We start from the raw sequence: 16,098 nt of genomic DNA on the forward strand, positions 1-16,098 counted from the left end.
TTAGCACTTCATGTGTAGATATGATTTAGATATGTTTAACATGTTTAGAACTTAGTAACATCGTACATAAGAAAGTGAAGTGGGTGTTGTATATTGATTTAGATTCAGTGTACATTCCGGATTCATGCCCTTATATAGGTATAATTCACATTGCCCTTATATAGGCATAGAAATCCAGTCCTTATTTAGGCATAGTCTATGATACCCAAATACAGGCATGGCTACTTCCATCCGTTCATCTATGTCACAACGATTTCTTGGAAAACCAGACTCTTAGTGCGTTAGGGATTTCCCCTTGCTTGGATATTGATTTATCCAAGAACTCCTTTATTATGCATGAACATCTATTCCTTAGGGGTTCATTCATGATGTTCACATGCCCGACTTTTACGTCAATACTGGCATTCCTAAACACCTTCAAGATATAAATATACCTTCACTTGCTATGGCAAAGCACGGTGTGGTTCGGTGCAGTTCGACTACCTACTTGCACGACGCAGCTTGCCACAGCAAGTACCGAAGGAAGCCAACTCTCCAGCTGACTCACTGACTAGACGCGGTCATCCTTCTGCCGAGAATCCAGCTCCAGTGTTTCTGACTTCCCTTGCGGGGTGTTGGGAGATAGAGTCCAGTGAATGAGATACCAACCTCTCTCATTCTAAGGTATGGAGCGGATTAGAACCAGAGAAACCTTTGGCAATTCTTGGCAAAACTAAACCTATGCTAAAGCAGCACCTACTACTTCCCTAGTACTAGACTTAGGTTAGGTACACTAGGGTAGGCGTATTTTAGAAGCACCAGTTGAGTATTTTAGCCTGTGGTATTTATGCATGTATTTTTATATAGGTAATAGCAACAGACAATGCTATTACAGTAATATGTTATATTACTGTTTACGCATTATACTTTGCATTCTCTTAAAGGCATTACTGCACTTACAATGTCTAAGAATTGGCTTAGACGCTGTAGGGGTACAGGGCTCATGCACCTATACCCTCACCACTGGTATAGTTCACCCAGCTAGAGGGGTGGCTGCCCTATGCCAGGGCAGTGGGTTGTAGGCATGGCACATGAGCCATGTCGACTCTTCACTTTGCTGTGCACCAAAACATGCAGCCTGCAATGGCAGCATATGTGTGTGTAAATGTACAGGGCCTCTAAGGGTGGCACAATACGTGCTGCAGCTCTTAGAGGCCTTCCCTGGCTACAGTGTTCTTTGTATCTACAGTACCATTTACAAGGGATTGACCTGTGGCCAAATAGTGCCAATTGGGTTTTGTCAATGCAGTTTTAGGGAAAGAAAATAGACCCTGGGTACCGGATTGCCAGGAACCCAAGGCACACTCAGTCAAAGCACATCAACAGTTTGGCACTTTCTTACAATAATAAACTAGATGCCATTTCCTAACAGATTTGTATGTCTAAGTGTTGATTGTGAGAGGGTCAAAACATGGGAGGGGTAGGTGGATTATGTAGAGGGCCCTCTCACTAGCCTTGAGGTCTTTCCCTACAACGTGCATGGATTGGAGCGTTTGGTTAGAACAACAGACCGTACAAAATTTTGGGAGGAGAACATGATATGTTCTCAGGCGACCTGACTGGTGGGAGAGCTATCAAACAAAATGGATTTAAGCAACTCTCAAAACAGTCATCGACAGTGGGGAAAAGGAGCTTAACAGGAGGGTTGTTGACATGGATTTCAACTAAATATATAAAAGGAGCAAGTATCATTCAGACAAGTAGTGATTGGCTTTTGGCTTGCAAGTTACATTTATATGACGGGTATCTTTCAAGTATTAAATTGATCGTTGTAAATGTTGTAAATGTCTATGCAAATCAGAATGAAATCCAGCAGAAGTTATGGCAATTGTTTTTCACAGATATGGGTTCCTTGATGGAGATTTGAGGCCCCGCCTATCCTTTTAATGGGCGACTTTAATCTCAGTTTGTCACCAGTCCACGACGAGGCCAACTGTAGTGATATAATGGGAAGTTATGGAATACCTTATGCGAAATTCTCAAAGTGCACCCAGACGAAGTACCATCTTAAACTAAGTTCCTCTCTAAGCTAGGATTTATGTGCCTAAATAGCCACTTCGAAGAGGATACCCCGGCAGCCCAAACATTTGTGCAAGGTAATCAGAACTGCCCCACTGACTCCACATGGTATTTTGGACTTGTAAAGACTTTGGGGTGGATAGAATTATGGGCATTGATCATTGGGGCTTAAAATGCCTATTTATTATATCCCGTGGCACAGGGAATCTGTGATTTCCATGAAAGTTTCCTTTCCAAAACATTTGACTACCAGAATTAAGTCTGGGCAGGTTTAAAACGCCATCAATCCTTAAAAAGCTTGTGAGTTTTAGTAGGACAGTGTACTGTATTAATTATAGCATTGAATTTGAATAAGAAAGGACACAGATAAATTATCTTGGCCGAAATAGGTGGTATATAGGAGTATGTTTTTTACTGTGTGTATATATATACATATATATATAATGTGCATATATATATAATGTGTGGAGCACAGGGCAGTTTGGATGACACTGTCATACTGGATAAGGATATGGAACACTGACTAACTCTGCACCTATAGGCAGACGTTGGGTGTTCAGTTCAGTAAATCTTTATTTCGACGATTAAAAACCATCATAAAAATACATTAAACAATAAAAATTTCATTAAATTACATTTCTGAACTTATGACAAATTAAAACTACAAGGAGTAGAGGGTACAATTCATAGAGAGAAATAATTATTATGTACAAAATTTGGTTAATTTCTTGTGTTTCTCAGTCTTACTGCTACTTTTAAAAAACGTGCAATAGAGCATAAGGTGTGCATATCGTTGCTGACGAAATTTCTGCTTCCTGAGGATGCCAACCAAAAATCTACGCCTAGGGTTACGATAAAATTAACATAAAAGTACAAAATGAAGGGTGTCCTGCGGAGACCTATTGTCGCAGCCGTAGGCACCCTTCTGCTCAATCGTTACAGTAAAACCAGAGGGATAAGCTAAAATATTAGGTAACAGATTGAGCCTAAAACGGCACATTAAACATCTATCATGCTGGTTATACATCAAGAACAGATAGGGTTCCATGCCCTCCCCATTATTGACTAGACCGTGAGCTGCTATTGATCAGTTTAGGGGTCCAGCACCAAGTCTAACAGTTTCAAATTTTCCTATAAGCAACTTTTTGTCCCTTGATTTACAGCTGATAGAAATTGAGGAAGGGTCGCTAAAAAGGAGATGCTGGTCTATATTCTCTGAAGTGCTTTTAACGTATTTTAGCCAGGGAATTTGTAACGCCTTATCCCTTTGCAGACAGTCTATGACAATTTCCCTGCTCAATGCTGCCTCTGGGTTAGTCCATATTCTAATCCATGCTATAATTGGCCTCATCTTGACATGGTCTGAAATATATGGGATCCCGAGTTCTGTGTGAGCAATTTCGGCAGAGGTAGAGTGTGGGATTTTCAGGACTCTACGGAGAAATTTATCTTCCTCTAATTGTAGTTGTTTAGAGTCCCTGAAGCCCCACACCTCAGCACCGTACAGGGCCTTTGCCATACTAATTGAGCCATATAAAGTCATAATTTGTTCGGGGCACCATCGTCCCAGCCTACGAGCAAAGCTTAATATTGCACCGTTTGAAGAGACCAGCTTTGTGCAGTGTTCCTCGACCAGTGGGTTGAATTGAATTTCGCCATCAAACAAAAGGCCCAGATAGGGAAAAGTATTTACTGTATCCAAGGTGTGTGTCCCTATTTTGAACACAAACTTATTAGAAGGTTTTTTACCGGCCACCATAACAAAGGATTTCTTCAGATTTACGGACAGGTCTAAGTTGGCCATGAACTTAACAAATCCGTCCACCAGTTGTTGTAGGCACCTTGGTGTTCGGGCAAGCAGAACCGCGTCGTCCGCATACAGAAGTACTGGGATTTGACGCGATCCTGCTTTGGGGCAGTCCACAGTCAGGGAAATGAGGGTGCTCTCTAAGGCGTTGATATAAAGTGAAAAGAGGAAAGGGGCGAGAATGCACCCTTGCCTTACTCCTCCCGAGCAAGGAAATGGGTCAGTACACCCCCCTCTGGGCTACAGCGAACCCTAGCAGTGGTGTTCCAGTGCAACTCTTTTAAGATGTTTATAAGCCCCACATCTATACCTATCTTGTACATCATGGCCCACAGTTTATTCCTGTTCACGTTGTCAAAGGCCGCAGCCAGGTCCATAAATCCCATGTAAACCATGCCATTACTGGCTTTGGTGTATTTGGCGATTAGGAGGTACAGATTTAGACACTAATCGCTGGTTGATTTACCAGCTCTGAACCCGTACTGTATGTCAACTATAGTGCGGTGCTCCTCTGTCCACTCCATAAGCCGATTCAGAATCACTCGACCTAATATTTTGGCAGAGACATCAATTAATGAAATCGGCCTATAACATTTTGGATCGTCCCTACTCCCTTTCTTAAAAATGGGTACAATCAATGCAGTGGACCAGGAGCGTGGTAGACCTGATCTAATAGCCGCGTTTAGGACCCTGGTTAAGATTGGGGCCCAAAGGTCTATGCTTCTATATAAGTCTGGTGGAGTACCATCGGGCCCTGGAGCTTTGTTCAGGGTCAACCCTTGGATCGCCTTTGTTATCTCCTCTAATGAAAAATCTATTTCAGAACTTCGGGTGCCCTCCCAGCCCCCTTCTTGGATTGCTACCTTCGAGTTGTTGTAAAGACCCTCAAAGTGAGTAACCCATTCTTCTGGGAGGATATTGGTGCTAATCACCGGGGCGGTGTTGTCTTGGAAACAGGGCCTATTTACAATCCTCCAAAACTCTGTAAAATCCCTGTTTTCTCCTGCCTCTCTCAAATCAGCCCATACTTCTGCTTGTAGGGTGGTCTTCCTCTCCTTTACCTTGGATTTGTAGACTTGTCTGCAGTTGGCCACTTCTACCTTATCCCTTGGGTTAGCTTTAAGGCAAACTTTTAAGTTCCTTAATGCTTTGGAGCAACTTGTATCAAACCATCTTGGTTGCTTAATACCCTTTCTTGGACCTTTTGCTTTCAATAATTTGTCAGCCAGTTTTGTCAAGGATCCAAATGTTGCGACTAGCTCAGGTCCTTCTATTAGGGGGTCCAGACAGTCTTCAACTTGTTTTCCGCCTTTTTGGATTAGAGTTTTATAAAACTCCTGAGGGTTTATTTTTGCCCACCTTAGTCGCCTCCCCTGATCTGTGGGCTGCAGGCTTTTGTCCCCTTGTTTGTTCTTACCCCACCAGCCAGTGTGTGTTATTTCCATGACTAAGGGGTTGTGATCACTAAAGGTGCTCCATTCCGTTCTAACTTTTGTGATTCTATTTTTAGCAAAGGTAGATATCATTATGTAATCTATAATGGTGGAGCAGCCTCTTCCTTTAAACGTTGGGACATATGTGCTCTCCACCTCCGGGACTGTCAGATCAATGGTATGTACTAATGAATGGGTTTCTATCAGTGTAGTTAACGCTGTACCCTCGTGGTTATGTTCAAAATGCGGCCCATTTTTAAGCGGGCAAGTGTCCCAGTCTGTTAAAATGGGGGACAAGTTTGGGTAGAGGTGGCAGTTAAGGTCACCCATTAATAGTACTATTGGTCCCCCCCCTTTCCTCTGTTCCGCCTCTTGTGTGAGTCTTTCATCTAACTCCCGTAGGACAGCATTTTTCCCATTTATTGGCCCTGAGTTATAAACGTTAAACACCTGTAACCTCAACCCTCTGCCTTGGAACGTTACTGCTTGAAGAGTATGTGACGTCCAGGCTGGTACTGACCATCTACCTTCTAGGCTTAGGTTGACATAAAGTGCTAACCCACCTCTTGCTCTTCCCACTCTGCTTTCTTGTGCTGGCACGAAGAAGCACTTATAGCCCTCTATTTTGTAGAGCGAGGGGTTAACTACCCATGTCTCCTGAAAAGCTAATATATGAAAGCCCTGAAGTTGATTCCTCCAATCTGTATTTTCAAATTTTCCGGCTAGGCCCGCTATGTTCCATGACATGATATTCAACTTTCCTCCTAGCTCCACCCCTTCTTTTGTACCTGCTCACTTAGCCTGAATTTGGCCCTCCTCTCTAGCCTACCCCTCTGTTTTTCTCTATTTTGGCTGAGTGGGTATTCTACGGGTTCCTTCCTTTGTTCACTCCTTTGGGCTTCTGTATCACTCTCGACCGTTATCCCCCTCCTATCCTTCTCCTCGCTTTGTTTCCCTTCTTGCAGTAGTCATTCATTCTCATCCAGGGACTGTAAGGGGCTAAATCTATTTGTCCACTGTAACCCACCCTGATGTAGTAAGGGCTGGGCGCCCTGCTCGTTGTACCTTGCCCAGTATCCATTTGTCAATCTGCCCCTTCTAACCTGTTTGAAGTTTGGCTGATGTGTGACAAATTTTCTGGGATAGAAGTACCCTAGTGGCATAGTCCTTATCGTACTAGTTGTGTTTCTGTTGTAGTTATCTAATATGTACTCCACTAGGTTCGGGTTCCTGAAATTTGCAATAATACAATTCCCTTCTATGTATTTTCTTCTACTGCCAACCCAATTTGCCCTCCTTACGTCTAAGATTTCCCCCACTTCCTCCCCCTGCAGTGGCCTGTGAATATTTAGACAATTGGTGATCTTGTTTTTAAGTCCCATGTGTGATTCTCTCTGCCCCATTCTGAGCTCGGGTACCCCAGCAAAGATGACAACAAAGGGGCTCGCTTCTGGAGGTAGATTTACACATGGTAAGGGACCCTGAGATCTATCATTTCGCTCCATGCTTGCTTGGGAGGTGTCTGTTTGTTTGGGGATAGCAGATGTCTCTAGCTGCGTTTGTATTGCATGTCCCTGTCCCTGTGCTTTATCTCTGCCCATGTTTCCATGTGATTGCGTCCTTCTATCCCCCACCTCTTTTACCACTTTGGGCTCTGCATGCACCTGCGCAATGATGCATTGCTCATTGCTTACACAATTATTAGTTACTGGGAGTTGTTGAGCTGGTAGAGTGACTACTGGCAATACATTATCCGATTGGTTGGCAATTAAAATCTCTTTAGCCTTGCCCTGTCTCTGCAATTCACTGGCTATTTTATCTAGTTTGCTAACTAGCGGTTTAATTTGACTGGCTATAAAAGCCTCCAAGTGCTTTTGTAGATCTAAAATTACAGGATCAAGCCACCCCGGGGGGATTGAGGGAAATCTAGGTTCTATTATCGAGACCTCGTCCTCCGTGTCTTTTGGCTTTATTGCCCCTAGTGAGGTTTTTCCAGGTTTTTGCTTGTATATTCTTTTTACCACGTTTTTTACTTCTCTTCCTGGGTATTCTATTTCCCCCTCTGCTTGTCAGTTCTTCGTCCTCTATTGCTAGCTGGGCACAAGGAACAGCTTCGGATGAATTATCCCGGCTGCCATTGTCTGGTGTTTCACTAAGATTCAAATCCCCAATTTGTGTAGGGGTCAGGGGCAAAGTTGTTAAAGTCATGGATATGTGCCTCTCCGTGCGCTCTATCTCCCCGGCAACCTTCCTTAACATTAAATCTATTACTGTCGGAGTGGCTTTATGAGCCACTGCGTCACTTGTCTCGATCCCTGAATTTTTTGTTTTAAGGGGAGTTCCTAATTTGCCCTTAGTAGAGCGGGTTTTCGGTTTGGTAGCCATGATTTTCAAACCGTGCTTTGTACTATTTCCTCCTTCCTCCCAGAGAACTAAATACAGTAATATTATAATTATCCTAGATGGCTGTATCGATTTCCGCTAATGTTTCAGTCTTAGGACCTCTTGTTGTATAGTTCACTTATATAAATGTAGTACAGTGCCTAAGTACTCCGGCGGGTAGTCTCTCTTTCGAAAAGCAAATGGCACGGAAATATCTTAGGACAAGTTCAAGGGGGGGTGGCCCGTCCCGTCTCTGGTTGTCCCCTGACGGCCCACCCTTTGCCCAGGCTTTGCTCGGCGTCCCGCTCGTGTCCCGCGAGGCAGGGCTTACGCTGATTTTATGCGCGTCCTAGCGCGGTTTGAGGAAGCGCGGGGCGCATGGGCTGGTGGGAGTTGTGGTCCGCAGCCTGCTCTCCGCTAGGCGGCCGCGCCACAATGGTGGTAGAAAGCAGCGAGGCAGCGGGTGGCAGGGAGCTTGACCCCGGCGGCCACCCGGCAAAGACACAGAGTTCACAGGCGGAAGGTCAGTCCAAGAAAAAGGGTCAGCAAACAACAAACAGTTCCCCAGGCGTTGGGTGAATTACTTGCACTAGATACCCATGTTACCTTTCCCTGGTTGGCCAATATTCGTAAAATGGCTTTTGGAGCTGGGCCAAAGTAGATTCTGGGACCATCCGAATATGTGGACTGCTGAATCAAAAAGGGAAATTAAGAAAATGTACTGGAATTTTATCACACACAAAGTCACTCTCAACCAATCAATCATTTGTAGAGCGCGCTACATACCCGTCAGGGTCTCAAGGCGCTGGAAGGGGGGCTGCTACTGGTCAAAAAGCCAGGTCTTGAGAAGTCTTCTGAAGGCCAGCAGGTCCCGGGTCAGTCTTAGGTCGGTAGGGAGAGTGTTCCAGGTCTTGGCGGCGAGGTAGGAGAAGGATCTGCCGCCGCCGGTGGTTTTCCTGATGCATGGAACTGTGGCGAGGGCGAGGTTGGCTGAGCGGAGGCTGTGGATGGGGGTGTAGAAGCTGAGTCGACCGTTGAGGTATGCTGGTCCAGTGTTGTGTAGGGCTTTGTGTGCATGGATGAGGAGTCTGAAGGTTATCCTCTTGTTTACGGGGAGCCAATGCAGGTCTCTCAGGTGGGGTGTGATGTGGCTGCGTCGGGGGATGTCGAGGGCCAGTCGTGCCGTGGCGTTCTGGATGCGTTGCAGCCGTCTCAGGAGCTTCGTTGTTGTTCCTGCGTAGAGGGCGTTCCTGTAGTACAGTCTGCTGGCGACGAGGGCCTGGGTGACGTTTTTTCTCGTGTCGGGGGGGATACACTTGAAGATCTTGCGGAGCATTCGGAGGGTGTTGAAGCAGGAAGTGGAGACGGCGTTGACCTGCTTGGTCATGGAGAGGGCGGAGTCGAGGATGACCCCCAGGTTGCGTGCGTGGTCGGTGGGTTCTGGGGCTGTTCCTAGCGATGTTGTCCACCAGGAGTCGTCCCAGGCTGAGGGGCTGGAGCCGAGGATGAGGACCTCCGTCTTGTCTGAATTCAGCTTCAACCTGCTGTCCTTCATCCATTCGGCGACGGCCTTCAGTCCTCTGTGGAGGTTGGCTTTGGCGGTGCGGGGGTCTTCGGTGAGGGAGATGATCAGCTGGGTGTCGTCGGCGTAGGACATGATGTTGAGGCTGTGCTGTCGGGCGACGTGGGCGAGTGGTGCCATGTAGATATTGAACAGTGTCGGGCTGAGGGATGATCCCAGTGGATCTGGTCCACTCAGAACTTAATTTTTTATGTTTAAGATAACTCCCCGTTTTGAATTATTCTTAGACCAAATTGAACCCCAACTTGCGAAGATTCTTTACCTGAAATTCAGATACGGTATTCTCCGAGTTAAATCTTTTACATCAAAATGGGGACTGTCACAGAACGGGGAGAATTATTGCAAGTGCACAATGTGCCATTTAGGAAGACAGGAGGATACAGCACACGTCCTATTTTTCTGCCCCGCCTACACTAATGCCAGAAGAAAAGCTGGGCAGGAATTTGGGCGTTAGAAAATATACTGAAATGCTACGTATCCTACTACACAGCTCATTGTTTTTGGCGTCAGTAGATTTTTATTGGCTATCAATTTTATGAGAATAAAGAAAGGGCTGACGTTTTAACTGATTGCTTGTATAGAAGGTACTAAAGCACTTTAGTCACTGAATTGTGTACTGTAGGAAGGCTTTGTTGAACATGTTTTTGGCACTTTGCACTTCACACTTTACATTAGAGGCTTATAGTATCTGGTGAAAGCAGATTTTTATTGAACATTGATTTTATGATAGTGAAATTGCCCAACTGTACTAATGGCACTAATGCACTTTACTATCCGAACAGTGTACTGTAGTTTGACCTTGATTGAAATGTTCCCTGTACATTGCACTTTAGTAAACATTTATATAATTGTGCTAATTGTAAAGACTAGCAAACCCATGCACTGTATTTCAATATTTTAGAGGATTAATGAATTACTTTGGTTTTATGTAACAAAAGTAATGTTTATTGTTCTTTTATGATTCTATGAATCGAATAAAGGTGTTTTTGACTTGAATATATATATATATATTTTTTTTTCCCAGGGGATTTTTATAACTACTATTTTTAACTTATATGTATAGCTCTCTGTAATGGTGACCGATCAATAAAAAGAGTTTTTATGCATTTTAATTGATGCAAAATAAAGTTTTCTGACTGACTGATCGTCACATCACACATTTATTCTGTATCAAGTGACTAAAGATCTTGAGTCTGGCGGGGCGCCATGAAATAATGTTCTGGCTTGGTATTTTCAGACTATAGCAGAGGTAGTCAAATGTTTGACCCCTAAAATTAGGAAATGAAATTGAGGGGAAAAAAAAATCCTCACTGGTCATCTAATTTGGCTTGGTTTGATAAGTAATGCTTAGGTCTAAAAAAGAGGTCAAGTAAAGTAAGGCCTAAGTGTTTCCCAGAGGGCTCTATGGAAAGGGACAGTTGAGCTATTACAAAGAAGGAGCATGCAGCATTGATTAGAACAAAGAAACAAACTTATTACTAAGCAAACTGGGACATGATGGTCCGCACCCACCTTGCTAAAGACATAACTAAAGTTTGGAAGTTCGTACAGAGGGTGCTATAAGTCAAATGACTCTATAAAGTACAAAGACCCAGAGGACACTTGGGTTGCATATCTAAGTAACATCTATATGGCCAGAGAGGTATTCACGAGCGGAAGGTGGGACAGCCCGGGGGAGGAATTATTGGATCTTTTCTTTGTACAGTCCTTAGTTAAATTGATATTCTATCTAAAGAGAACAAAAGCAGGTGCCCCCGATAATCTCCCAGCTATTGTAATAAACTCTAACATCAAATAGTGGGCAAGTTTTTTCTACAAAAATGTGTTCTTATGACCAGCACAGGTATTTTCCTGCCTAGTTAGAAGGGTGCTATAATCAAACCCATGCACACAAAAAACCCACACAAAAAATACGACATCTCCTGCAATTTCCGCATGATAAGTCTGTTTGATGTTGCAGCCAAAATATATTCCAAGGCAATTTTATTGTCCTTAAAGAACTGGATAGAAGTCAATAATCTGGTGCCCATGGAATAGGGAGGTTGCAAGGTCACTCTACAATTAATTATTGCCTTAATTTGTGGGTGATAGGCTAGAGGGCAACAGAATCCTCAGGGAATCTTTTTTGTTGATTTTTAGTTTCACCTTTGACTTTGTGGATCGCAGTACCTTGTGGGATAAGCTTCGACACTTAGCAATTCCTAGCAGTATACTTTTAAAGCGCAATTGGATCCAAGCAGAGATCTTTCCAAAATAATCCAGTTGGGAAATGGATTGAGACAGGGGTGTGTTCTAGCCCCTATGTTGTTTTGAGGGAAACCTATTTCGTGTCTCGTCTATGAGGATGATTTGGCTATTTTTGATTTGACCCAGGTGGAACTCTAGAGGAAATTGGAAAGGTACAACATGTATTATGTAGCCAATAAATTATAAATTAAGGATCAATCTGGAGAAAACAAAAAAATATATTTTTGGGGAAAAAGATGAAAACATATATTGTAGCTTTTGGGGGAATAACATTGTGGAGGTTGTAACACCTTACAAATACTAAGGAATTACATTTAGTAATAAACTAGACTGGGCCTTACATAAAGGAACTGTGGATGCTGGGGTAGTAAAATGTAAAAATGTGTGTGGAGGACTATCCTTGTTCCCGGTAATATCTGCTTATAATGCTATGGTATCTACACAATGTTTATATGGGGCAGAATTGCTGCCCCTTAATTCGGACACAAACTGGGAGAAGTGTGAGGATAAATACTTGAAAAAATTGTTGGGTTACCAAAAAGTACAATGTGTCCAGCAATAAGAATGGGGACCTTCAGGCTTGGAATTTCTTAGCATATAAAGTTACTTTGCGCTTCTGGGATAAGCTTTGGTCTCCGGAGGTTCAAATGGTTTCAGCCTTTTGTGCTAATAAAAATAGTAATGAGTGAATTCAAATGGGCTGCACAGGTTGTGTTTAGATTAGCTAATATTGCTACAACACTGAAGGTTGGGAATTTTAAGGTCATGGCGCTCTCGGAGGGGGAATTGAAAGAGGCATGCAAGAGAGAATCAGATTGGTGGACTTATGCTATATATGGTGAACTAATGCGATACATCAATGAAACCACCAGCAAGTTATATGTCGGAGTCCGGAGGTAACCCAAAGGGGGGGGGGGGGTGGTGTGTGCGTCTAAGGGCATATTTAGACATATGTCTAAATAATAAAGAATAACTACTACTGAAAAACAAAAAGTATGATATATGTTGGTAGACAACAACTAAAACAGACGGAGGTCTTTAGGGAGAAGGAGAAAATACTGCCATTTTGTGGAAATATCCTCATAAATTATGTGTCTGGGGTTGGTCTTTGGATTAAGATGCTTTCTTGAAGAAATATCCTCTGGTTTGATTAGCGGACAGTTTAACATTCTAGGTGAAGAAGGATGTATTATCTTGAGTCAGGACTTGGTATAAAATATGGCCAAATCCTGTAAGAGGACTACCTTTTAAACAAACGAGCATAATGAAATCAAGTAACTATAGTTAACAGCCAAGTATTTTGCTTCATGCAATCTGAATGTAAAATTGAACAAATATGAATACTACCAGAGAAGGTGGGTTACACCAGATATAAATACAATTAAGTAGATATTCACTATGGTATATTCCAATTAACGTAAGAAGAATTGCATATGGTTATGGATGTTGTATTTGTCTGTCATGCAGTCTGCGTGTGTATGTAGGTGCACATATATATAGATGAATTTACAGAAGTGATGGGAAGTTGGTGTATGGAAATTTAGCCATAGCAAATTGATCAAACCCCAAATAACCACTACAATGGTTTAATTACACCCAGTGGCCTGCATATCACCCATCACTCCAGTATGGCCAGCTCCAAGACACACACTGAAAAAGAAACGGAGGAAGTAGCAGAAAATGTCCTGCAGTGCTTAGTCCGGTCTATCTCTTTTAAACAACCCATTTGGTTCAGGCTCATGGTTTCTTGTCCTAATTCTCAGTCGCTATATGTTTGAAACACAGCTCTTCCTCTTGAACCCCTATAGCCAGAGTTTAATTTGTGCTGAAGGTGGGCACAGCCAAGACCTAAATTTAGCAACATGTATTTGTTGGCATCCGGACACTTTGTGTTTTGACTACAGTGATGGTGATCATTAATCTGCTTTATGTCCCTAGCCACGCTCTCCAGGTTGGCGCAGACCAGTCTGTGCATCGGGGGCATCAACAAGATGTGGCTATCAAGGCCAATTTTTATACATCTTCCATGCCATGCATTACTCTCCCAAGAGTGAGAAGCCTGGGAAGTTGATATCTCAGCTAGGGTCCTGAGCCCCAACCTAATTACAAGGAGGAAGCAAGGTCTCCTACTGGAGAGCGAAAAGTCCTGGGGCCATGCCAGTGGAGCCTCCTAAGAAAAATATGAGCATGGCCGGCCATGCTCATATTTTTTTCTCGTGAGGCTTCCTTCATAGCAGGCAACTGGAGTGTTGGAATGGTTTGCGGTGGCCTGAGCCGCGAAGGAAGCTCCGGGGCTGTTCACAGCCCTCCAGCAGAGACGCCAAACGACGGCTGTGCTTGTGGGAGAAGATGCCAGTTCTTTGGGGAACAATCAAAGCAGAGTGAATGTGAACGCCGCTGCACTACCCACTGGGGTGTTACTTTATTAATGAGTAAAAGTCACGACAGCTCACATGAGAAAGACTGGCACCACATGTACCATCAGGCCACGGGGTGAAAGGTGGTGCCGAAAATCGTCGTGCCTCTTCCTGCATAGTCCGGTGCCTTTGAAGAAGTGCTCCACGCACGAAACGCGGCAGGCAGGACTTCATTTTGTCGTTTTCCCACGCTGCTTTCCTCGTTGAATAAATGTGGCTGAATACTTACCTTCTCGTGAGGCTTCCTTCATAGCAGGCAACTGGAGTGTTGAAATATATATATATATATATATATATATATATATTTACAAATTAAGCACTATTTGCCACACAACACTTTCCCATAGACACAAAAATGCCAATAATGGAGGCAGTATATTTGTCATTTTGGATTCAACAATACAATCAACATATTAAACACCAATACACATTATAATGAACCACTATTGAAAAATAAAATTACTCTATTTGCTCGAGTGTCACCATTTGAAACCACAGTAATATAAAAACAATTTTTCTGTGTCTAAAAGAGTGTGTGCACCAAAGAAATACTATAAACAACTGCAGACGGGCATATGATTGCATTACATAGCTTACCTTAATTTCTACTTGTTCTTCCAACTCCTTAGACTTTATCGTAGTGTATTCTTTTTCTAATCTACAAAAAGGAGGTAGAATAATTGCATGTCATTAACAAAGATTCTGGTGAGAAAAACTCAGAGCTAACTGAGGTATTAAAATTATGATTATACACATCCCTCAAAGGGGTTTGTACAAGATTAGCTGGTAGAAGTATATGGGGCAGAAAACTCACTTTGCTGAAGATCATTAGGTAAGCGTAGTGTTGGAAAGTATACTTGATCATTTTATTCCTGCATCATACAAGGTGGAAAGGTCACCCTGCCCAACATTTCAAACGAAAAACTCAAAGAATACTTCAAAGGTATGCCATTCGGTAAAGCTCTTTCTAGTGGATACCCTATGTAACAGCAGATTACTCACTTCAGAATATTCCCCAGACATCAGAGTGGATCCGGAGAATTTTGTATCATTGCCACCTGGCGTGCGGATAAGAGGCATCATGCGACTGTGCTGATGCCACACTGCCCGGAGCAAAGCTGCATGTAAACACCACTTCTGCACAACAATGTCAGTTCCTTCTCTTTCAGTTTCTGTGTCCTCAGTCACAGAGCGTGAACAATTGTTGGCAACAGAGTGATTATTACAAACTTGAAACTTTTTAAGATGTTGCAAAATAGACCACTCCACAGAAGGGGACGTGGTGGGGAAGTGAGGAATCTGCAGTGAACTAGAGTATCTAACAGAAAAAGTGTTACTGATGGGTACGTCTAACCTGAGATGACTTACTTTACATTAGATACCAAAGCAATTCCTCCCAAAGGTGGAGATTGTGTGAAGCAGATTCATACCAAAAAGTCTTGTAGACCTGACCAGTGGAAGTGCCCTTCCTGCGAGACCTGGTTGTAAAGGCAGTAGTTTATTTGTGAATTTATGCATCGAAACCCACTTCATAGCTTGGCAGATATCAATGACCGATATCCCCTCACATCAATACAGCTGCAGCGGCCTCAGGCTCTCAGACATTCCAAGCTTTACTTCTTGGCTAGTGTGTAGTAGATCTTGCTGTAGAGGACTACCCATTTCAACGCAGACCTCTCCTGCACAACCTTCCCTTTCTTACCTCCAGAAAACACCACAAAAAGCAGATCATCCACTAGATGTGCCTTGGTATTATCAATGTAAAAAAGTAAAACCCTTTTGGGGTCCAACCAATAGCAGAGGGGGAGCAAAGAATGCAGTGATTGATTGCCCAAAGGGGAAAGGAGTTTTTACATCAGTCAGAAGGCAGCCCAAACCTTCTGCCCCAATTTGTATAGAAAAAATTAGCTGTAGGGCAGCTGCAGTAAAAGTGCCTGCAGTTCACTCAAGCAATAAGTTAATGTAATTGCAACGAGGAAGACAGTTTTTAGTCAGGAGACTCAGCAAGCAATTATGCATGGCTCAAAGAGCATGCACATTATGGCCCTACTACGGCATCACAGAATGTTTGAGAGGAAACGGTCTAACTTTTATTAAACAGGTGATTTAAACAAGGACGATTTGTCCTGCAAACGTATAAAGGCTGAAAGGCCCTACAAATAGGCTTTTAGA

The 16,098-nt window shown here is 43.2% G+C and overlaps 1 protein-coding gene across 5 annotated transcripts in view; it reads right to left on the reverse strand.

Annotated features, from left to right (window-relative positions):
- Positions 1-16,098, reverse strand: part of EVI5 (ecotropic viral integration site 5) — a 936,315-nt gene that overhangs the window by 512,869 nt on the left and 407,348 nt on the right. For all 5 annotated transcript variants that reach the window (XM_078646330.1, XM_078646331.1, XM_078646332.1 and 2 more), the window contains one exon: positions 14,524-14,584. In XM_078646330.1, coding sequence (XP_078502456.1) covers positions 14,524-14,584 — 61 coding nt within the window. The remainder of the gene's footprint in view (positions 1-14,523; positions 14,585-16,098) is intronic.

This window comes from Lissotriton helveticus, chromosome 1_1, assembly GCF_964261635.1.
Source record: "Lissotriton helveticus chromosome 1_1, aLisHel1.1, whole genome shotgun sequence".
NCBI classification, from domain to species: Eukaryota; Metazoa; Chordata; class Amphibia; order Caudata; family Salamandridae; genus Lissotriton; species Lissotriton helveticus.